A 24,112-nucleotide genomic window follows, 5' to 3' on the forward strand; every position below is an offset into this window, starting at 1 on the left:
GAGGTGCGCTGACTGTTGGACAAAATGTAGACACATTGTTCTCACTCTGGCTTTCTCTCTGCCACCACTTTTACTTCATACAGCCTGCGCACTTCCCCTGTTTTTATGATTGGAGTAACATTGAATTGCAAGAAAATGCAGCACGTCTGGTTCTTTTAGTATTTGTAGGCTTGACATTCACCTCAGTCATTAAATATTTACTAGATGGATCTGATTCCATATTGAGGAGAGTAAATTATTACTAGTAGTGAGGAAAAACAGAACGTGGTATCCCTTTTTTATTGTCTTATTAGTAGTTTCTATGTGTCAACTTGGCATATGTTTAATTTTTTACCATCACATTCCACCTCAGTTATTGGATTGAGGGAGGTATAATTTAAAATGCTGTCGCCTTTACAAATGGTACCATGAACTTTCTGTCTTTCTAACCGCGTAATTATAGCTCAATGTAGCCACCTGTCATCTGTGCAGTAATGATGCAGGTGAAACCGCAGTTTCTAACTGAGAGCTGTCCAGCATTTTAATCACGGCCGCTGTCACAGTGTTAGACCTGGGAATAAATGAAAGGGAAAATAAAAACAATGGAAACACGCAGCATCGGAATGTGAAATTCATTGTGGCCGCAGCACTGCAGTTGCCATGGCCACCTGCAGGGAGGATGGAAGCAGGAGAGTTAATAACTCATCGCAGGGAGGGAGGGAAGCTGAGGAGATGTGTAGGATATGAGCTTGTTCAATTAATCAGCCTCTCTCACTTTAACCCTATCTCTCTCTCTCTTACTCTCTCTCACTTTCTCTGCCTCCCTCTCTCCTCCGCACTCTCGCCCTTTCTCTCTGTCTCATTCGTTCGCTCTGGCTAATTAACAGTCAAGTGTGTCTCCAGTGGGTGAAACATGAAGTACGAGAGCGTGTGTGTGTGTGTGTGTGTGTGTGTGTGTGTGTGTGTTCTCCCCGTGGGCTATGCTGCCACTACTCCCCTCACTCAATCATTTCTCCAGTGGATTTTCATTTGTCCAGCCAGTACCCAGGGCCAAGTGCGAGGCTTATGGTTCTACAGTACGCGCTAATGCAGACGCACACACAAAACTCCACCCTGTCGTAGCGCTGCAGATTTCCACTAATACAGCATTTGGTCTGTTGTTGTTTTTATGAATAAGGCTTCATGAACAGTTTATTTCTGACTTGGACATAGCAGAAGAAAAACATTGCACATCTATTTTTTCCCTGCTTGTCTCTTCTTCGCTTGGTCCTTGTTGGCGCCGAGCATCTTTCCTCTGATATGTCTCATTATCCAGCAAACATATCCATGCATTGATTGATTGATTGATTGATTTCTTTTATTTCGAACATGTAAATAAAAAAGAATAGGAAAAAATAGTGGTAAAAAAACAGATGAACAGCAAAATAATTTCCAGAATTTAAAAAGCTCTATTTCCATGTGCAAAAAGGGAAGAAGTAAAACTTGTGTATTCCTACCCCTTTATACCCTTACCACCATATTTAATAAAATAGCTACATAATAATAGGTCTTCAGAGATAATAAATCTATAATCAAAGAAAATACACATTCAAAAGTTATATTCACGTACATATATTTAGACAAACACAATATTTATACACATACTTAATAAATTATTCAGTATAACCCCAAGTGATTATTAGCACTATATTTCTCTGTACCTCTGAAATATAATTTCTCTGAATATCTTTTTAAAATGGAATATGCTTGGACATTGCTTTAATTCATTATTTAGTTTATTCCACAATTTAACGCCTCTGACAGATAAACAGAAACTTTTCCTAGTATTTAACAGGGAGTCTTAAAATTTGTCTTTCCCCTAAGTCGTAGCCCCCCCTCTTTCAGAAAACCTTTTCTGTATATTGCCAGGCAATTAATTGTTTCTAGCCTTGAACATAATTACTGCTGTTTGAAATTCAACTAGATCAAGTAGTTTTAATGCTTTAGAGTTGATGTGTTCCAAAAATCCAGTGTTGTGAATTATTCTCCTTGCTCTTTTTTGAAGTATGCATTCGTATCGGTGGTAATGGAACTCATCTCCCCACCGCTGTGTTTCCCTTTTTTCAGGATTGTTTGTCGGCTGAATGATGCCACAGGTTACAGGGTGCAGGAGGCTCAGGTAGAAGTGTGTGTTAGGGACTGCATTCACCCGGACTACAAAGCAGTCTCCACCAAGGCCTTCACCTTTGTGGTAAGTGTGTGTGTGTGTGTGTGTGTGTGTTGTAAGTGTACTGCTGAATGAAATCACAGTCAAGACAAAGCTTTTTGGGTGATTTTCATACTGTGTTTGACATATCTGGTGAAGCCCAGTAGCCATGATTGATCCTCCTGTCCTCTGACTGTGTCCCTCCTTAGTCTCCGTACTTTAGCCGTGTCCAGCCTTCCACTGGACCGCTGTCTGGAGGAACAAGGATCACCATTGAAGGCAGTCATCTCAATGCAGGCAGCGCTGTATCTGTGAAAATAGGACTTCCCCCCTGCGTCTTTGAGAAGTGAGTGAAATTACTTTAAACATCTATTTGTTTTGTCAGCACATAGTTGATAACAATCCCAGCGTTACAGGTGAGATAGAACATTCACAAATGTATTTTGATTAGTGGTAAAATTGCAGGTATTTGTACACACGTATTTCACCGCTGCAAAAAGTTTTATACTGCTTTACGCTGATGATGCGTGATGGTTATAGTGCTTATTAAATAATAATAATAATTTATATAATCATATAAATATTGTTTTGGCATCTACTCCTGAGAACTACAAGGGAATATGCAGTGAGAAGTATTGCCGCTTAGTCACAAGTCCTGCTGTTTGTATAGGTATTCATTAGGACTAATTTCACTGCTATTCTGGAGAGTAGGGACTGGGTTGATAAAAGCTCTCCAAACGGTGGAGAACAATGTGCATGCGGCGTGACTGTTAATGGAAGACACTGTAATCAAATGTAGCCATCTTTAGTTTATTTCTTTCATTGTGACTTTGTAGAAAATTACAAGTCGTGATGCATCGTGACCCCCCCTCCATCCCCCATCTTTTACTTACAGTATGTTCCTGTTATTCAGTGTTTAGTAATTATAGTTATTCCCTTTTTTCATTACCTTTTTTTTCGTGGTCGCTGCCTCTGATTTGCAGAATGTCTGAAAAATGCAGGATGACCTGCAGTACTATAATTCACAGCAATTGTGAGAATGACAGTGTAGCCTTTCTCGGGGAAGCTGATATCATTGTTCAGTTGTGCAGTGGATGACTTACATGCATGACCCACATTTTGTCAGAGATATGACTATAATTTGGATGGAATGATATGATGTTGCTGGTAATTGGTAACTCACATTTTTCCTGCTTTGAACTCATGTTTGAAATACATAATTTTCCCCCCTTTCTTTAGTTTTAAGAATAATCTGCCACCGTTTTCTTCCGTTGTCACTCACTCTGCAAGAGATTGTGCCAGGATTTCAAGAAGAGGAGACAGAGATCCAATTTGATATGACTGTAATTCCTTGAGCCAAGAACTCTATTGTTTCTTTGAGTCCCTTCCTGGCAAAGTGACAGCAAACTGAGATCTGGACTAAATCCACTCATGTATGGTGTGTGGCAGATGGCAGAGGAAAGAAACCTCACAGAAAGTATTGTCAGTGACTAAAACAAGCACCTATGTATGTACTGAAAGGAATTTCCAGGCAGATGCGTCACTAGTGAAGTGGACTGTTTACGTTCCTCTTTTTTTCCATTGTAGCTTAAGCTGTGTCCTGAGATTTTCTCATTTCTGTTTTGTTGTTTCTCTTTTTAGAGAAAATTCTGTTTAACACTGGTGTTTTTATTATAGTGCTTCCCTTCTTGCAGGCAACAAGTGACAGGTTAAACTAATGGGCTCGGACCCATCAAGTTCTATCAAAAGAAAAAGTAAAGGCCAATTTAAAGTGCTGTAGCACATCCTGAGAAAGGTGAACATAATAGTCTTGGCCTTTCATTCACTGAGCAGCAATAACCTTTATGGCCAAAGTAATGAACTGGTTGAGTCCATCTCTTTAATGTGTCTTTGTATTCAGTGGGGCCTCCACTTTAATCAAAACCTATTTACCCCAAGTCACTCATCCTCTTATCTCCCTCTGCAACCCCATTTTCTTTCATTCTCTTTTCTTTCTTTCTGTATCCCCTCTTGGCTCTCTTTTGTGTGGCCGCAACCTTGTCAAAAATACGTACGCCGCGCCACAGGCACTCTCAGAAGGCGACAGTGTTGTGAATCCGGTTGCCATGGAAACGCAGCACTAGTGGAATGTGGAAAACCTGGGTGTTTTTTTTAATATAAATTGTCCTTCATTTTCCCCCACTCTGTCTTCATCCCCTCTCAGTCTATGGACGCTGTTGAAATTGCCTCCTGGGAGACAGTCGGGATGTGTCCGACAAAGACGATTACCCCGTTTTTTGGTTTCTTTCACCATTTTCACTCAGTCTCACACCCCCACCCAACCCTACTCCACCGCAAGCCGCCGGGATAGAGCCGCCAAAATAGGTTTTCACTCTTTCATCTTCTTCATCATCTCTCATCTTTCTGTGGATTTCACTTTCACAGCAGATAAAGGGGAAGGATTTGTGTACAGATCAGCTTGTTCTACTCCTGTTCAAAATTTCACTCTGTGCCGCCTGCCATCATGCCTGCACAATGCACACACACCCAATAACACACACTTGCAGTGCACCGTAGGGTGTTTGCAGACGAGTGACGCAAAACACATACTTTCACAATGTTAATCTATTACCTGCACGCTGAATATTTATATGCAAATTCATAGACCTCCACACAGTGCAGGCTCACTTGCTCGACAAACTGTACGTACTAGGTGCGTGCGCACACATGCTGCCTCGCAGGTAGCCTTCCTCCTGCGGCTTGGCCAGCAGCGTCTCCCTCTGACAGGGGGAGGAGACAGTGGAATGAGCCACTGGGGTGGAGCACAAAGTTTCTGGCAGCGGCACAAAGTTTCCCAGCAGGTCACAGCTGGCTGCCTGTCTGTTAGGGAGGGAGTTACATCACACAGAGAGACGACCAGCCTGATCTGCCACTTCAGATCTATCAGCCAGAGAAAGCGCAGGAGGGACGGAGAGACTGACATAGACAGAAAGAGAGGGAGAGAGCTTTGAAGTACAGCACTCTGTGATTCGGGCTGATGAAACCACTGCTGGACAGACTGAAAGATGTTGGCCTTGTGGATAGGCGACTGTCACCCTTGTGTTTGTGTGTGCGTCTGCTTTTTTGTCGCATCTGATAAATAATTTATGAGTTATTTAAGGGATAAAGTGGGATTTTTTTCCTCTTGCACTCTCCACTTCAGCTTTTATTTTATGTGTCTATCTCATAACCTGTCAGAGAGTCTGAGCACCCAAATACTAAAAATCCCTCTCAAGACCTTCTGGTATGGGGTATTGGAGCACACAGTCCACTTTAAGAGGCCATCAGCGACCTTTGTATGTAACCTCTCTCTCTCTCTCTCTCTCTCTTCCTTTCTCCCCTGTCCTCCCTTACTTACCCTCATTTCCTGCTGTTCCAGGCGGAGCAGCAAGGAGATTGTGTGTGTGACCCCTGCGGGTCTAGTCCCAGGCACCACCCCGGTCATGGTGGACATCAACTCTGCTGAGCTGAGGAACCCAGAGGTCAAGTTCAACTACACAGAAGATCCCACCATTCTCAAGATCGAGCCTGACTGGAGTATTGCCAGGTGAGGACACAATCCTTCCCCACACCTCATTTAGGACCAAATATGAACCTTCTGTTTTGAGTAGAAGCTATCTTAAAAATAAGACTGCACGATTAATCATTTCCCAATGTTGCATACATCTCAGTGATTCACACTGACTAATTCAGAGGAATGGTTTGAAAACTGAGCAATACTGGCATAAAATGGTGTATTTTTCATGTTCTACTGCACCACATAGCTCACTCCATTAGCTATTATTGTGATGCATCAGCATGTCGTATGATTATTTCGTTATCTGTAATATACATCAACACGGTGTTTGATCTATGATTCTGCTTGATGTACAGTAGAACAGATACAGACGCATCGATACATTATTAATCCCTGGTGGTGGTTGTGCCATACATTCAAGGAGCATAGCCAACTAAAGTGAAATATGAACTCTATGTAAAAGGTGATAAATATATTATTCTGCTAACAGGGTCTCGAAGAAATAACCAACTAAACATTCCTCTCCATTTTCACACTTGTCTTGCTTTTCAAAGGCATATTATTTATTCTGTTTATCTTTATGTTTCAAAAGTAAAGCTTTGAGAGCTGGAACAGCGGTAAAGGAGGCTCCTGAAGCAGTGCACTGCTAGTTGATGAGCTGCAGCAGAGATGTATCTTTAAATATTACTTGACTTATTGAAATGAGACTACATAGCCACAGGAAGATTTCCTGTGCAAACACAAGCTGTGTTTTGGAGGGGGAAAAAAAAAGAAGCTTGGAGCTTCCAAGTGCTAATGGGCTCACTAGCATGACCTAGAAACTCCTCTACTCCTCTGCTCAGAAATGAAGCCAGCACTTCACAAACACACACACACACACACAGTTGACTGTCTCATTTACTTCAAAATTACAGTTCCAGGAACATGTCATATGTTATTTCCTGAGTTTTATTGTTGTTATTCTATTTTCCATTTACTTAAAATTTTAAAATACAAGCTGGTATTTAAATAATGGACAGCTCCCAAATTATAGCTACGAGTGTAGTCCATATAAAAAGTAAAGGTCAAACAAAAAAAACAACTCGCAAGTTGCTTGTCACAACTCTGTTGCTCTGTGATCTTTAAAAGAAACGCTGTTCTCCTTCTCTTCATCTTTGACTGCTTTAAAGTATATAGTTTCACGTCTCGGGACAGCCCACATTAGATTTTTTCACTAGACACATTGTCTGGTGAGACATTTTAATAATCTGCAACTCCATCGTCGCTGGGGGTTGAGGTGAAAATGGGAGCTGCATTTAAAACTCTGGAGGGAGACAAAGTCTATCATCATGCGAAAGAGGTGTGAGTAGATGGGAAGTCTCATCTGGAATGGGATGAATGAGAGGTTGAGGGGTAGGCAAGGGGAAACAGGAATGAAAGTGTTCACTCAGCACTGCCAGAGGAGGTGGAGCGTGTAGGCAAGGGGAAACAGGAATGAAAGTGTTTCACTCAGCACTCCCAGAGGAGGCGGCGCGTGGTTCTCCAGGCCAATCACGCTTTTATTTACCGAGCTATTTTGTCGCCGCGTCCCCTTTGGTGACCCTTTTGTCGGGGCGATTTCAAACGGCGCTGAGCCTCCCTTGTCCAAAACACAAATCAGACATGACTTAGACTTGTTCACCTCCCTTCGGGAAGAGGTTTTCAGCAAACAACACCGACACATAGCACTGACAAGATTGTTTATGAAGTGTAGTACAGTTCACACCATATAGTGTTCACTGTATGTGTGCAGTAGGATTCTTATCCCCTTGCAGACTACCAGTGTGGAATGTTGCCATACATTGATACAAAGCTGATTTTTACAGATTTTGAGCTAGTGCATGTTCACAATTACCTCTATGTATCTACTGCTCTATGTTCTGCTATTCTACCAATGAAGAAGTAACTCGGTGTAAATCTCCTAAACCCCTTTTGTTTGCTTGGTTTTCTTTCTGTTTTTGTTTTATCTGTCGCCCTTCCTTAAGCCTCTCAAAAGCCCTATGTCCTCTCTCACCTCAGTCCCTCTATCTCTGTAGTTCTACCCAGGACCACTTTTACTTTAAGGCCTTGGACTGGCCTCACCTCCCGCCTTCAGATACCAGCTTCTCTAATTCCACTAAGGAATGGGTGTAATGATTAGTCGAGTAGATCACCTGAGCTGCCACTGCTCAGAGAAAAAACACCAGAGCCACTAAAATGGCTGGTAGAAGAACAATCTTACAAGGCTTTATAACACTTGATACACATAATAATGCATAATCTGCTCTTGAGTTTGTTTGTTTTTTGGTGTACCGTTGCCTGAATGAAACCTAGCAATATATTTGGTGCCATACATTGGTGCCAGTTCAGACACACAGTGGCACTATACTATTTTAGGCTGTATGCTAACTTATTTAGCTGCTGTCAGAACACCTCACATCAGATAAAGTTCAGCGTCTCAGGCCAGCAGAGGCTGTCGAGAAGGCAGTGTGGGGGGATAGGACTCTTACCCATATTACCCATGCCTCTGCTGGTCGGCGTCACAAAGACCTGAATAGGTCACAGGTGTAAAGGTTACAGAACATGTCAGATCACTGACAGAGGTACTGAAAAATACAGCAGTGCAACTTTAATACACTCTGAAAATATCTCCCCTGACTTTCGAGAGGTGCTGAGGAGAGGCCAAAAGCTTCAGCTTTCAGGAGTAATGCTACTGTACATATTCGCTTATTCTTCCCTTCAGCCTCCATATCGGTTTAAAGAAGCTTTTAACATTCATGCAAGGGCTTTAGCATTACTATCATTACCTGAAAATGGGCTTCCATGAATAAGCAGGCGAAAGGCTACAGCAGGAGCGAGCATTAATGGTGAATCGCCAACTGGAGGGCCCTCTCGGCTCCCACAGAGAACAGATTTATTAACATTTATCTCTACTGATAGGCGTGCTGAATAGTGTAGGCTATTAGACCCTCCAAAAAAAAAAAGGAACAGCAGGAGATGTATGAATATGTGACACACAAGTGCACGTAGAATTGTTTTTATTTTCCCAAGTACCATTGTATAATTGTATTTGTCTTGATTTTTTCTGCAGTAACTCTTTCCTCTTTTTTAGTGGAGGAACCATGTTGACCATTACTGGAACCAATCTGGCCACCATCAAGGAGCCCAAAATGAGAGCCAAGTATGGAGCTGCCAAGTCAGAGAATGTAAGTGTTCGGACCCAGACACCCGCACACAGTTTGTATTGACAAAACAAAAACAAAAGCAGTGACTTGACTTGGCAAGTGAGTCTGAGTGAGACCAATATAGACACACAGGTGTGTGTCTCTCTCTCTCTCTCTCTCTGCTGTCTCCCTGCTGTCTCCCTTTCTATGAAAAAAAAAAAAAAAAAAGATTTCCAGACGATACACACACTCCTGGGACACAGACACAGACGCACACACCTGACCCTTTGGTCAACCAGCCAAGGGCCCATTTTCTGTTTGTTTTTGATGTTGAATTTCCTTTTAGCAGTTTAACCTTTGAAATGTCAACCAGCAATAAAGCAGCTCTGGCAAATCCCCCTCTCTTCACCTAGCACCACGGGGCTTAGCTAACCTTTCTCCCACTCTGGAAGTAAAAATATATCTTGTCCCCCTCTCTGCAGTCATTTTTATTTTACTTGGTTAATGTTTCTATTGACCTATAAACACAGTTTAGCTCTGTGACTGGTGTGGTTTTACACTCCTTTTGTGTGTTAGTATGTGACATATTGAACAAAATGTAAGGCTATAACATGCTGTGAAACTCTTCAAAAGTCTCTTTAGCCGTGCTGAGTTATCTGTAACAGCTACTGGCTGACCTCTTCTCGTTCTCTGTGTCATTACAGTCTCATTTGTTCTTCGGTGACTGATTTAAGTGTCGAACCCCACAGGGGATTTCCAGATGATATCAACACTGATTACAACACTGATTCTATTAAGCCAGCCTCTTCCTCATTATGTCATTATGGAGACATTTAATCACTCATATCATATAACCCTGTTTCAGCCATCGTATATATTGGTGATTATGTATTAGTTAACATGATGTTTTCCGTTAGAATATTAAAATGCACCGTTTTTTTACATTTCTTGCCAACACTGCAAACCATTTAAAGGTAGAAAGGTTAAAGTTTAACATATTTTCTCCCCTTTTCTCATTCATTCCTTCCTGTTTTCTTTTTTCCCCTACCCCTTTTTCTCCACTGCACTCGTCCTTTCTCTGTGTATCTCTAGAACTGCACGGTTGTCAACAACACCATGATGGTGTGTCTGGCACCCTCTGTGGCCGGATCCGACAAAGGCTTCTCGGAGGCGGGCAGCAGTCCTGATGAGATCGGCTTTATCATGGATGACGTGCGCTCTGTACTGGTGGTAAATGAGACTTTCAGCTACCACCCAGACCCCGTGTTCGAACCTTTGAGCCCCTCGGGCATGCTGGAGCTGAAGCCCACCTCCCCACTCATACTCAAGGTAAATTGCCTCCAGCCTGTGCTCTCAGCATTGATCTGTTTTGGCCTTGTCTCTATCTGGCTTTGCTCTGCATCCATCACATCCTTTCTCTTTTTATTTCTCTCTTCTCTTCACTTTTTTGTTTTCAGCTTCCCTTCTCATGTCTTCTTCCCGTCTCTCTCTCTTTCTCCTCTCTTTGTTTCTTCCCAATAATCTTTTCTGTCTTGTTTTTTCCTACTTACTACTTCTTGCATCACTTTTCTCTTTTATTTTTGCTGTCGGTCCTCTCATTTCACATAGTGGACCATGCTTGGGGCGGGAGGGCTTCTTATGTCTGAGTGAATGTCTGGATGGAGTTGGTGGTGGTTGTGCATCAAAGCTTTTTTTCGAAGGTTAGTCTGTAAAAGTGTGGAACAAATGAAAGAAATGTGTTAAAGCACACTTAGGGCTTAAGGACAAAAGAAGGTTAGCTAAGTGTTTGCACTCAGTTTACACACTAGAAGAGCAGTAATAGCAGACTGCAGCGTTCCAGTAATATTGAGAATTGTCAGCAACATTAAAAGCTCAATCTTACAACTAGTTATTTTGGAAAATGCTGCAGCGACCTCCCAGACAGCATCCAACACAACTGATAAGACGCTGACAGGCATTTGAAATGATTTGCCAGACATTCCTGTACAGACACTTCACTTCCTCCTTCCTCTTGCTTTGAGAGCTTTTCTTTCAACACCGCCGTCTTTCAGATGTGCCTCAACCTTGAAAGATGTTATTTCTTCGCCTGCTGTCTCCAATAGGGTTAGGAGACCTTTAAGGAAAAGAAGTCACTTCTTAAACGCTCCGTTTAAAATCAGGTGCAAAGGAAAGTAATGTTTATAAAGTGGACCCACGCGTAGCTATGCCACCTGCTCAGATTTCTATCCGATAACTTCTGAAGAGAGACTTCATAGCCATGTTTACTCTAAGCCATAGAGGCAGTATGCATTTGAATCCAGAGCACATTTATAAAGGCTTTGCCCCACCCACCCACGCTGTCTTTTGTCATTTCACCTCTCCCCTTGAACTTCAAAGCCTCAGGAGTGAGAGAGAAGATTATCATGCAATTTCATGGAAAACGAGCCTTTTTTCTCTCTCGGCCAATCAGGGTGGAGTTTTGGAAATGAAGAATCACGCCTCTCTCCCCTGTAACTTTAAATATAATTCTGTAATGAAAAGCTCTGATTGCCCCACCGTGCTCCGGGTAAAGAATTTCAGAAATAAGCAGCACAGAAACGACATCCTATTAAATAATTGCGGAGAAATTAGACGTTCATTGAGATTTTCCAGCAATTAATTCCTCCCACTCTGCAAAGCATAGTGAGTTAGGATGCAGAGGGGTGGATAGAGGTGGCAGAGGAGAGGAGAGGGATTTATGTAGAATTTATTTATTGTACTCCCCAACACCCATACGCAACCAACACAACATTTTTACATGTATGAGCCCTTAGCCACCAGATCTGGATCAAATAATCTAATTGACTAAATTTTGTCAAATCTTTAACTCAAGAAATATCATAGACTTGGTTGTTTGTTGTGAAAAGCAGAATGTGTTCAGTTTCAATTCAGTCAGTTCAGTGCAGCGTTTCTGTCACTGAATTATGTTTAACAGAAGGAAAAAACTCTGTTGAAGTCATGATCCATGATTTTGTTTGCGGACAGTTTACCTGAAAGTTTGGTCAGTTTCCGTGAGAGGTATTTTCTGGCAGTATTAAGCAGAAGCCCTGTTGCTATGGTTACCTGCAGTTTGAAGTACCTTGCACACTGATTAGAGCTGTGGCTGAACTGTTGAGAAACAACTGTCAACCAATCTGAAACAAGATTTCTTTTGACATCATAAATGTCAAAGTTGGAATGAATCATTTTGCATTTATCATTATTTCTCTATTTCTGCAGACCACCTCAGACTTAGTCCTTATGTAACTAACCGATGCATGATGTGTGTGTCTGTTTCCAGGGCCGTAACCTAATTCCTGCAGCCCCAGGAAACGCTAAGCTGAACTACACGGTGCTGATCGGGGAGACGCCCTGCGTTCTCACCCTGTCTGAGAGCCAGCTGCTGTGCGAATGGCCCAACCTGACCGGAGAACACAAAGTCACAGTGAGCAAAACTTTCATACTTTCTATATTACTGTTGCTGAGTATTTGCCCATCATGTGATGTGTCTTTCTTCATTATATTCACTTGATTTGTCACACACGCAGCAAAGCCATGGTACCATCCAGGGTTAAGGGGTTTGGATACAGCCATACAAAACATGAAAATGAGCACCATTCCTAAATTACATTTTTCTATCTTAAGTACCTGTATTTTATCATTCCTCTTGATTTTATTTCTTGCCACCTCAGGAGCAACTGCATTTCACATTTCTTTCAGTCTCTCAGCCCGTCTCTATCTGTTTGCACTGTTTCCGCTGTTCTATTCATCCTCCTTCTTTATGTCAATCCACTTCCTGCCTTTTCATTCATTCATCTCATTCTTTCTTCCCCATCCATCAGACCTAAATCTCTTCAATTACTCTAGATTTCTCTTCCCCATTCATATAGCTGCACGCACACGGATACACACATCCCGTCTCTTATACTGTTTGGCGGTGTTTGGGACTGTATTTATGTCTTAGAGGCTTTTGATCGGTCTCGTTTGTCTGGCATCCTCCTTGGGATTTCAACAGTATTGATATTCAATAGAGACCAAAAATGGCTAGTGGGCGTGAGAGGTCTGTGTCTATTTTTACCCTCCTCCATTTGGTATTTCATAGACGTAAGCCATTTAAAGATGGAATTGAAGGGAAAAAAAGATTTGAGGGGGGAGGGACATCCCGACATTTTCAACAAGCCAGAACTGTTTTGATGTGATATGGTTGAAAGTCATATGGGTGAGTGCGAATGCTTGTATGTGTTTTACCGGTTCCAAAGACAGCCCTGGAGCACAGATGTTTCCTCCCCCAACTCAGATATAAAGGGTTTTGAGGAGTTTTGGCCTCCACTTGGCCCAACTCGGCACAGTTTGGTTTGCCAGTATAAATGCAATGTGGGATTTAGCATTGGCACCTTGCATATTTTTTAATCATTATGCTATAGTGGTTGTGGATCGGTGTAATTCTAAAATTACCATCATGTGGAACTGTCAAAAATGCCAAAATAAGGTTTCTGTATGATTTTCACATCATACATAGCACACAGCTCTAATGTTGTTAGCAGCAGCTAATTTATTTTCTGCTAAACAAACAACAGAGTGTAAGTTTTTTGTTTGTGTCCGTCTACTAGGTGCGTGTTGGTGGCTTTGAATACTCACCGGGGACCTTGCAGATCTACTCAGACAGCCTGCTCACCCTGCCTGCCATCATCGGTATCGGAGGCGGCGGCGGCCTCCTCCTGCTGGTTATCATTGCGGTACTGATCGCTTACAAGAGGAAGTCGCGGGATGCCGACCGCACCCTCAAACGGCTGCAACTGCAGATGGACAACCTGGAGTCCAGGGTGGCCCTTGAGTGCAAGGAAGGTGAGTTTGGGCACAATCTGGTTATAAGAGGGTTGTGACTCTACCTCAAAAGGTACTTTCATAATGCCTGTGTTCTCCTAGCTTCATTTCATCTTTCTCCCCAAATACCTCCCATGTCCCCAAATAGCTTTCTGTAAATCTCTCCCTCGCTGCAGCTTACTTCAGAAGCTGCACAACTCCCATTCAGTAGTCCTATCCATTTTGCTCTATACCTTCTCCTTCACTCTCTATTTCTCCCTCCCTCTTACTGCCAACTGTCCCCCTGCTGTTAGGTGGCAGCGGTGTGTGTGTGCATGGATGTTGGTGTGTTTCCAGAGGAGTACTTTGATCTGAGCCAGCCACCAGATGTTGGCTCTCCACCCCATGAGAGAGCCGCCTGGCTGGCCTCACTACCATCCACACTGAGAGAGGGAGGGAGAGATGGAGGTTAGATAGATACAGGGCACAGAGGTGGGGAAGTGAGGGATAGTAAGGAGGGAGGGGTTTGGCAACGACTGAAGTGGTGGTGGTGGGGGGGGGGTTAGAGAGAGGGACTTGCGCAGCAGTACATTAGCATATATTCATTTGGCAGGAGACAGCATTGATCCAGTGAGAGCCTACTGATGCTGCTACTGGTTTGTCTGGCAAGAGAGAGAGAGAAGCAGATGGGGAGAAAGAGAAGGAGAATACTGATAACCATGATCAGCAGAATACATTTGCTTTAGAGATCACTTCACTTGTTGCACTGCTATAATAAACCTAAAATATAACGGTAACAGTAAGTTTACTATAGTTATTAGTATGGGCTTGCAAAGATGATCTGCAGGTTTGGGTTTACATCAGAATAAAGTGTGCACTTCAATAAAGATGGAGTTGGTCAGAATTAATGTAACAATAGCTTCAAAATGGCTTGTTCCCACACTTGCTATAATGTACCTCGTCTTTTGTTAGACCGTCTTCGAGATTGACACAGCTGTACAGGTAGTTATAAATGGATTTACAGAAATCATACTAGTCAGTTGTTATTGACTAGTTAGGCAAACATTACTATTCCCCCTCCCAACAAATCTTGCCTAACATGAACACAATGTTAAGCTGAAGGAATAATTTAAAGTGAAATAGAAATATAGTCTGATGGTAAATGCCCATGTCTTTCAAATTCCATGCACCTAGATTGTAACAAGGCACAATGTCTAAGATTTGGCCAGAATTTTGGTTGAACACATTTAAAAAATTAACAAACATGATCAACGGGATGTGAAGAAGTAACAGTTCTGATGTCATGTCAAAGACGAGCATGCTAACCCACTAGCCCGGGCCCGTCCTGTGTTGTAGTACCACTTACCTCTAGAGGCGATAGTGAGTCACTGTTGTGTCCAGTGTGCCCCTAGTCCAACATGAAATGACGAAGTAACCTTCATTGCTCAAGGTTAGCTCTAAATGCTGCCACACGAGCTGCTCTCCCTGGCGCTCCCCGACCTCTGCTTCCTCCGATATATCTTTTCTACGTTTTTTGTCTCCTGCCACCACTTGAACATTCCTGTCCCTGACTGGGCAGACTGGGAATGAAATCGTCGCCAACATTCTTAACACTAACTGAAGAAAACATAGCACATAACACCGTTACATAGTCTGCTAACTAACTGAGCAATGATAGTGCACTATTTGTTCGGTGCTAACATTGAAACGTTGCTGTTGGTAAGATTTAATCTTGCTAAGTAGCAGAATAAATTATTTACAAAGGTACCCTGTCTTAACTGGATCACTAGAAGGAGAATATCTTGACGACGCCATAGCACAGATTTACTGTAAACATGGAGGTAGAGGGGGAGGAGGAGGGTGGAAGTAGGTGATATGCTGCCCCCTATCTGTTTTTAGCCCGTGGCCAGGAATTACACATTGTACCTTTAACTGCTCTGCTCAGGGGATGGCTCTGCGTGTTTTTGTTTTTTTCCAAGAGTTTGTGCACTTCACACCACTCCTCCTGACACTCAAGTCTTCAGGTCCTGCTCTTTTGCAACTACCTGCAATCACACACACGCAAACTCACACAGTAGTTCAAACAGTGATTGGCTGGGTGAGTCCAGGTGCCCTGACCCTGTCTGTCCCCTGCTGTCACCACTGTCTGGAAGACGACAACAGGATGGATGGAAGGAGGGGGACGGAGTGAGGGAGATAAATAAGGTGTACATTTTGGGAAAGGAGAAAAGAAGGAGAGGTGAGCACTGAAGAAGAGATGGATAGGAAGATTATGAGAGAGAGGGAAAAACTATAAGAGAGGCAGATAGTACTAGAGAAAGAACTTAAAAATGTAGAGAGAGAAGGATGTTGGATATGAAGATATCGGGAGGCGAAGGGAGAAAGATGACGCTAGATTAATATTTGGTTGCAGAAGGGGATGGGTGGACAAATAGCAGGACCACATGGAGTGAAAAGAAAGGAAGTGATTGGAATATTTGGGGAAAATAGAAGGAAGGTAAGGGTTGGATAGCAGGAAGGTAGAGTGAACCACTTAGATTTCTTTTCAAGAAAGAGAAATGTAGCAGACAAGCAAAACAACTGACTTTAAATACAGATGAAAGAAAAGAGATGGAGAAAAGAGATGGGGCAGGGTAGCAAAAAAGAGGCCAATTAGAGATGCAGAGAGAGATGGATGGCACGAGGGAACCGGCAAGAGAAAAAAAAACTGAACGATGGAGGGATATAGCAGAGGAGAGGCAACCACAAGGGAGAGAGAGGTGACCTCTAAGATGTTACTTTGAAGGAAAGAAAGAGGGAGAAAAAGAGAGATAGGATGAGAGGGATAGGGTGACACGAGCCATCTGTTAGTCTGGGCTCCGGTTCGTTATTTGTTTAGGTTGTGTATCCATGTGTTGGTGTATTTTGGATGACGCTAAAGGGCACACACACACACGCACACACACATATACACGTGCGCGCACGCACACACACACAGTCGCATTAATGGAACCATATAGCTGTATATTTTCTCCTCAAGGGAGTTTTATATTTATAAAATAGAATTAAGGCAGTCCGTTGAAAGCATTAGCTCCTGTATATGCACTGTTGTATGTGATGGGAGTGAGAAAATGGATGTGATCCCATTTGTTCCCTCTAGATGTGACTTACGAAGCCACTGGAGTATACAGAACAGGGTCAGAACACACACACGCGCATTCGCTGGGAATGGAAAATGTGTAAAAACATTGACACATGCACTCACATAAATCATCTGGGCACTAGGTTATGTGTTCAGCTGTGGGGCAAGACAGGAAAAGTGTGAGGTGGCAGCGTGTAATGTGTGTGTACTCACAGTGCTCATGTTCCTGTGTGCAATTCCATCCTGAACTCCCCTCCAGCCACCAAGTACCACAACACTTTCCTCTATCCTCCCTCTCCTCCTTCCTTCCATCTTTCCCTCTGCCCTCAGCAAAGAGCGATCACATAATGCTGCTTTTCACTGCTACACCTCCTCACGCCTCCACTTGTCCCTCAGTTTCACTTGTGTTGCAATTTTTTCCTCTAAAACATGCTGTTGCTGAGAATCAGATTGAGGATTCATTGAGGCATGAATAGTTAGTGTTAACATAAATACTGGCTCTGGAATTTGAAGTTTGAAGTCTGTGGCCAGAGCTTTTCCATTCATTCTTCTCATTTGCACTTTAATGTTTGAAGTCTTAATTTACAAATGCTTCCCCATCTTCTGGGAAGAAAAATAATCACTTGAGAACATAACTTAAAAATTGTGTTTTAGCCGGTAATGACCACTTTTAATTCCCAACTTCTGCATCCAAATGAATGTTTCTTTGCTTCTTACTTTTGCCAGTTAAATTTCAAACAATAGTGTTTCAGTCTGTTCTCCAAGAAAATGTTTACTGTTTGGGATAAATACATACTAGAGCAAGTAAAACAGGCCTTGTCTTTTCTAGTGTTTTATGTTGGGCCGCTGCTGTCAGAATGCCAAACTGAAGACTGATTATTACCTAAGGTGTCACCAAAAAGAAATCAACCATGAAGATTATAACTGTAAAAAAAAAAAAAAAAAAAAGATATGTCATTCGAGTTAAATTCCAGTCTGCATTCTCAGAAATCTGTTTTGTCACCTGAAACAAAAATTGAAACTTATTGTAAGACAACTTTCATGATATCTTTGTGACCATTCTTTTGTCATTCGTGCAGCCTTTGCGGAGCTGCAGACAGACATCCATGAACTCACTCAGGAGCTGGACGGAGCAGGAATCCCCTTCCTGGACTACCGCACCTACGCCATGAGGGTCCTCTTTCCTGGGATAGAGGACCACCCTGTTCTCAAGGAGATGGAGGTACGGGTCAGTAGTGAGCGCTCCACACACACAAACACACACTGAATGAATGAAAGTTGTTCTGTGTGTGTATGTGTTAGGTATATAATTAGAAGTGGTCTATTTGAAGAAGACATTTTAAGCAAGGACAAAGAAACAACATTTTGCATTTGAGTGTTGAGTGTTTTATTTTTTTTATTCAGAAAGTGTGTGTGCTTGGAAGAAAAAGTGTAAATGAAGTGAAGAATCTTGTTCTGCAAGTTTTTCAGATTAAAAGTTGTACAACCGGTTATAACCAGTTTGCCTGTGGCGTGCTGTCTAAAATCGATGATTCGCCATGAAACAGGAAGTTGTTATAACTTCAGTATACATGCTCACATCTGCACCAAAGTTTACATGTATAACAAGAGAACACATCTATATGCCAATATTCACTCAAAGTCATAGCGCCACCTGCTGGCAACAGGAAATGACGCTGTTATATACTACTCCTAGCAGGTTGGACATATCAGCTTTAACACATTGGTGAAGCCATGTCGTAAAACTTGTGAGTCTGTAGTTGATGGTGTGGCGGTGGTATGGCTGCAAAGTTAAGCTCTTGACACAAGCCATGACACAGGAAATTGTTGTAACTTGAATGTACATGATCAAATCTGTACCAAATTTTACACGTTTGATAAGAATCCCGCCCTGAGCACATGTACACGACAACATTCACCCATATGCATAGCGCCACCTAATGGCAACAGGAAGAGACATTCAACAAAGCAACCCCCGCGGCACATTTTACCTACATGTAGATGGCCTGAACCCAACAGGAAGTCAGCCATTTTGAATTTAACAGTCATTTTTGGATGATTTATACGCTCCATACTTTAACAAACTCGTCCTAGAGAATTAGTCTGACAGACTTCAGATTTTCCCTGTCTAATCTAAAGCCATTGACAATTAAAAGTTGTATAAATGGTGAGTTTTCGGGAAACAGCGTGCCCGTGGCGTGGCATCCAAAATCGATGATTCGCCATGAAAGAGGAAATTGTTGTGACTTCAGTGTGCTCACATGTGCACCAAACTTTACATGCTTGATAACAGTCATGCCACAAAAACATCTACATGCCAATATTCAGTTATAGTCATAGCACCAAGTGCTATGTAGTGCCACAAAGGGGACACAGGATGTGATGATTAACATCTTTGTGCATCGTCCGAAGCGCGTGGCAAATTCACAGCTGCACCGGCAGAGCTCCAGAATCTGCAACACGTCCGTCTCACACCTCACCACACTACACATGCGAGGGCCCGCCCAACGCTGCTTGCAGCTGTGCTCTATCTATACTTCTGTTTGATCAGTATACGACTTAGTAGGCTAGTATTTTCTCCTGCACATTGACACCAAAACAGTAGAAAATATAACAGCAGTAATTATAACAATTAATAAAATGCAATTTGTGAGTTATGGAGAATGTTGTGATACAGCAGGTAATACAAGTAAAACGTCCACCAAACTTTTAACTTCGGAGTCAAGGGGTTGAGGCTCAGGGCTATCTCCAGTTTGATGTAATACAGTGAAGGGAAGGTTCTTTTTTGGGTAGTGAGCAATGCCTGAGCTCCACTAAGTCTTGGTACAAGTGATAGATTGCCTCTACAGGACCAAGCCTGTTTGAGGCTCCTGAAAAGCAGTGTTCAATAAAACACTCTCCCCCTCCACTAGTGCTCCCTTCTGAAGAGGGAACACTCTATCACTCACATGAACCTCGGCTGTGTGGACACTGTAACGCTGCATGCGCACGTGCTTCCATCATTTCTCCGTATACATTAGACTCACACACATACATCACATGGAAATGCACACTTGCTCTCCGCTGACATGCATGTAAGGTGGCAGCTGCAGGGCCAGGGGGACTTTGAGACATTCGGTATCTGCTCTTCCTATCAACTGTATTCCAAGGGGATAGTGCAGCGCGACATTGGATTTTCATTTGTATGGCCCAGGCAATCACAGGCCACAGTAGTGCGCTAGCAGGCAGATCAATTTCTTATTACAGCATGAAGCTCACATTCTCACTTCAAACCTCTGTTCCTATCCCTCAGAGGGGGAGGCCTGTCCGTTGCCTTGAGACAAGAAGAGAATCCCTGAAGGGGTGGTAGAGGGAGAGGGAGAGAGAACTGGGAGGGGGGCAGACATTTGGACAATTTGGGCAAACAAGACTGCAAACCATGAAAGCCTCATTTTATGGATGCCTCCAGAGGCTAATTTTCCCTGTATGTATGATAAATAAATTGTATTGAATGTGTGTGTGTGTGTGCACACATGTAGCTCTTTTGTCAATGTACACATGATCTGACATTCCTCATTCTCACACATACTCATTAATCCATTTCTCAACTGTAACTCACAACCAATTCTCCACATCCCCCTCTTCACCCTACTCTCACCCTCTTTATTCACCTCCACTCTTCACTCTTCTCTATATCTCCCTACATCTAACATTCTTCATTTTCCCTTTATTGCACCTTTTCTCTCATTCCTCCTTCATTTCACCCCTCTCTTTTCCGTCTTCCCTCCTTATAACTTTCCACGACTCCCTTGCATTCTTCCCTTCCACCTATTTTCCTGCTTCCTTTTAACCTACTTTCATTCCGTCCTTCCTTCACTGCCCATCTTCAATTGTTTTCCTTCCCCTATGTCCAACCAATGGCTGCTTTCCCTCCATCCCTATCCTCACAATGCTCTCCATCATCACCTCCGTCCCCTCCTCTCTAGGTCCCTGCTAACGTGGAGAAAGCCCTGACATTGTTCGGCCAGCTGCTGACTAAAAAGCACTTCCTGCTGACCTTCATCCGCACCTTGGAGGCCCAGCGGTCCTTCTCCATGCGAGACCGGGGCAACGTGGCCTCCCTCATCATGACGGCACTGCAGGGGGAGATGGAGTACGCCACAGGCGTCCTCAAACAGCTCCTGTCTGACCTCATCGACAAAAACCTGGAGAGCAAGAACCACCCGAAGCTCTTACTCAGGAGGTACGAAAACAGGGAGGGAGAGAGAGGATTTGAAACTGGCCTGGAGTCCGCAAAAAAACATGTCACACATGCACAGATAGTTTCCCCACTGGGGGTTGAAGTTTGAGGTTACGTCCCTTTGTTTATCAAACTACAGGTTTAGGGCGTCCTTGAGAAGAGGCACCCTACTGAAAATGGGCACCTTGATCATTTAGTCTTCAGAAAAGAAAAACGACAAAGTTTTGTTACTCGTTATTGTTCCCTATTTTCTTCTTACCCTCCTATTGTCATGGCAGTGGTAATGCACATGTAAAACCAAGCAGGTAGATATTCTCATTATGATTCTGAAATTGATGATGACGATGTCGAGGGATTCGTTATGGAGCAGTAAGGCAGTGGATAGGGACTGCAGCTTTTGGAGGCCTATGTGATGTTACCTTGTCTCCAACTCTCAACCCTGTCCCTGTCAGAGAAGATTACACCCCTGAGCGCACACACACTCCCAATGGAGCCGCAGTCAGACAGACCACTCTCTCCTCTCTCTCACACACGGTGAGGAAGGTAGAGAGGGATGGCAGGGTGTGTTGGATCGAGAGAGAGAAAGGATTGGTAAAGGGGAAAAGGGGGAGATGAGCAACAGAGGAGGGAAAGAATAGCAGGTGAAAGAGGCAGTGAGAGAAAGGTGGATGGAGTGGAGGAAGGGAGATGGTGATTGACAGAGAGGGCAAAATGTCTAGAGGGAGACTTTGGCTGGAGGCAAATTGATGGAAGGAGAAACATGGGGGAGAGAAGAGGAGGCAAGAATAGAAAGGCTGTAGGACACTAGAAAGGTGCAATATGGAGAGAGAGTAGATAGGCAGAGGGAGGAAGAGAAGGGAAAACGAGCTACTGCAGACAGTCGGGCATAAAAAGATACACGTATTTAAGGAAAGACACAATTAGAGAAATGGCCTGTCTCCAAATAAATTGGAATTAGACATTAAATGATAAAAAGTTATGTTTTTTTTCCTCTCCTCCTTCTCCTCTGAGAGATATTTAATTAAAAATCTAATCAAATAAATGACTCTCAGCCAGTGTGCCTGTGTGAAGCCTTTTCCAATCCCCTCTTGGGGCGTACGGTCACAACACACTGTCCCTGCTAACTACACTAGCCCCGGGAGCCGGCGTTAATAAGCTAGGCAATTATTACACATGTTCACCCTGTTTTGGTCTTTTTCCTGCAATAGATAGACTTAAGGCTTTTATTTTTAATTTTACGAATACACACAGTAAAGCACAGGAAAAAAAACTTAATGTTTTTATCCCCTGTGGTAAAATAATGCTCTTGCGTTGGGTGCATTTTGTTTGACTTGTTCATTATAGGCTCATACTCATTGTGTGTGGCCAGGAAAGCTGCATCAATACCTCCTCTTGTAGCACATGTTTAAAAAGTTTTGGAACCATGCGTGCAGGGACGTCGCTTCCCTGAATGAGAGGATGTTAGAAGTCGCCCACTATCGTGTCTTGACATGCCCAAAAGCGTGTTCTGTCCAGGTGTATTCGGATCCAATCGTCCTCTATCCCCTCCGTTCCCTGTTGTCTCATCTTTCATCTGCTATATTTTGCTGACAGCCATGAAAAAAAAGAAACAACTGCACCACATACATCAAACACTCAACAGTCAAACGGAGAGGCTTGCGGAAGCGTAGGAGTTCACGTCTCGTTCCTGCTACAGGCCTTCACTGGTTTCACTAGCACATTGGCCTAGTTTCCTGTGTTTCCCTTATTCCCTTACAATTCCTCAATTGTCATGAAAAAAAGCTGAATTTCATGTGCAAAGTTGACAAGAGAATATTTTCCTGTGCTGTCAACAGAACGTACTTTTCTTCACCTTTTTGCACCTTATACCTTGTTAATGACAAAAAGAGTCATATTTGCTAGAAATGTGGGAACGTGGCCCAGTTAGACAACCCAGTAACCCAGCAAAGAAAACAAGGAATGGATAATTAGGCAGTCTTCCTGTTTCTCTCTAATATGAAAAGGAAGAATGGTGGAAAGCAAGGAGGCAAATCTTAGGACGATGACAGAGAGGGAGAAATAATCCACTGCTTTCCCCACACCACATACCTTTAGTGCTGGTCTCCCTTTCAGCTGTTTAACAAATTAGATGCAATAAGTCCGTAATTACAATGCCTTTTAATTGCTCTGTTTTCACTCGCCCGTTGTTCACGTGTGTCTGCTCGAGAGCGTGCACGTGCAGAGGTTCCCCTCATTACACGGCAGGTTTGTGATTAACGAGAGAAGTTAGCGAATTAGACTAATTGCTGTATTTTTAATGAAGACGAGTGGGTTTGCTTGGGGTTGGGGCGGGGGTGGGGGGGTTGGAGGGGCATGTAACTGAAAGAAATGGAGGGGTTTTATTTTGGCAAGTTAATTTGTTTGCGTGTGAGGGTGGGGGGATTGGGGGAAAGCAAGGGAAAGGGCTCAGTTGTTTGAAAGCTAACCGCACGACGACTGATAATGCCGTGTGTTCTCTTTGATGTGCAAGCGTGTCTTAAATGCCTTTTCCCCCCGTGATGAAAGTGTTGGTTTATGCCCACAGATCGTAGCCGGAGGGGGGGCTTGTTTGGGTGTGCTTGTTGAAACAGGGACGAGCGGTTTTGGGATGATTCCAAAACCTCCCAGTGTCTTGTGCAGAGGTTTATGCGCTGCTCATTTATGTTTTTCTTTCTCTCTTACTCTGTACTCCCATCATTTCACTGTTACTCTCTAAATTTATTTTTCTGTTCTTTCCCTCTCACCCTCACCCCTTTACCTCCTCCCTTCTCTTCCCCTTCCTTTCATCTCTCTCTCAGGACGGAGTCAGTCGCTGAGAAGATGCTCACCAACTGGTTCACCTTCCTGCTTTACAAGTTCCTCAAGGTAAAATTGTCTGTCACACACCCACAACTTTTGAAGCAATACTAATACTGCTGCTGTTTAAGAATAGAATAATGCCTCACTAACACACACACACACACACCCACATTCACAGCTGCAGCGTTAGATAAGGCAGCAGGCTACCTATCCCTTACCTCTTTCATGTGGTAAATTCTCCTGTCTCCAAACTGAGAAATCTGAAATCTGAAGCGCTGTTCAGACACAGCTGGTC

The 24,112-nt window shown here is 43.1% G+C and overlaps 1 protein-coding gene across 6 annotated transcripts in view; it reads left to right on the forward strand.

The window, feature by feature from the left end:
* plxna1b (plexin A1b) overlaps window positions 1-24,112 on the forward strand; it is a 200,039-nt gene that overhangs the window by 160,663 nt on the left and 15,264 nt on the right. For 4 of the 6 annotated variants that reach the window (XM_046029350.1, XM_046029354.1, XM_046029351.1 and 1 more), the window contains exons 14-23: window positions 2,086-2,209; window positions 2,374-2,510; window positions 5,562-5,729; window positions 8,809-8,902; window positions 9,953-10,189; window positions 12,159-12,302; window positions 13,468-13,702; window positions 17,861-18,009; window positions 20,747-21,003; window positions 23,817-23,883. In XM_046029350.1, the coding sequence (XP_045885306.1) occupies window positions 2,086-2,209; window positions 2,374-2,510; window positions 5,562-5,729; window positions 8,809-8,902; window positions 9,953-10,189; window positions 12,159-12,302; window positions 13,468-13,702; window positions 17,861-18,009; window positions 20,747-21,003; window positions 23,817-23,883 (1,612 nt within the window). The remainder of the gene's footprint in view (window positions 1-2,085; window positions 2,210-2,373; window positions 2,511-5,561; window positions 5,730-8,808; window positions 8,903-9,952; window positions 10,190-12,158; window positions 12,303-13,467; window positions 13,703-17,860; window positions 18,010-20,746; window positions 21,004-23,816; window positions 23,884-24,112) is intronic. The other 2 variants (XM_046029353.1, XM_046029355.1) reach the window with 1 other exon arrangement.

The sequence above is a fragment of the Micropterus dolomieu genome, linkage group LG18, assembly GCF_021292245.1.
Source record: "Micropterus dolomieu isolate WLL.071019.BEF.003 ecotype Adirondacks linkage group LG18, ASM2129224v1, whole genome shotgun sequence".
NCBI classification, from domain to species: domain Eukaryota; kingdom Metazoa; phylum Chordata; class Actinopteri; order Centrarchiformes; family Centrarchidae; genus Micropterus; species Micropterus dolomieu.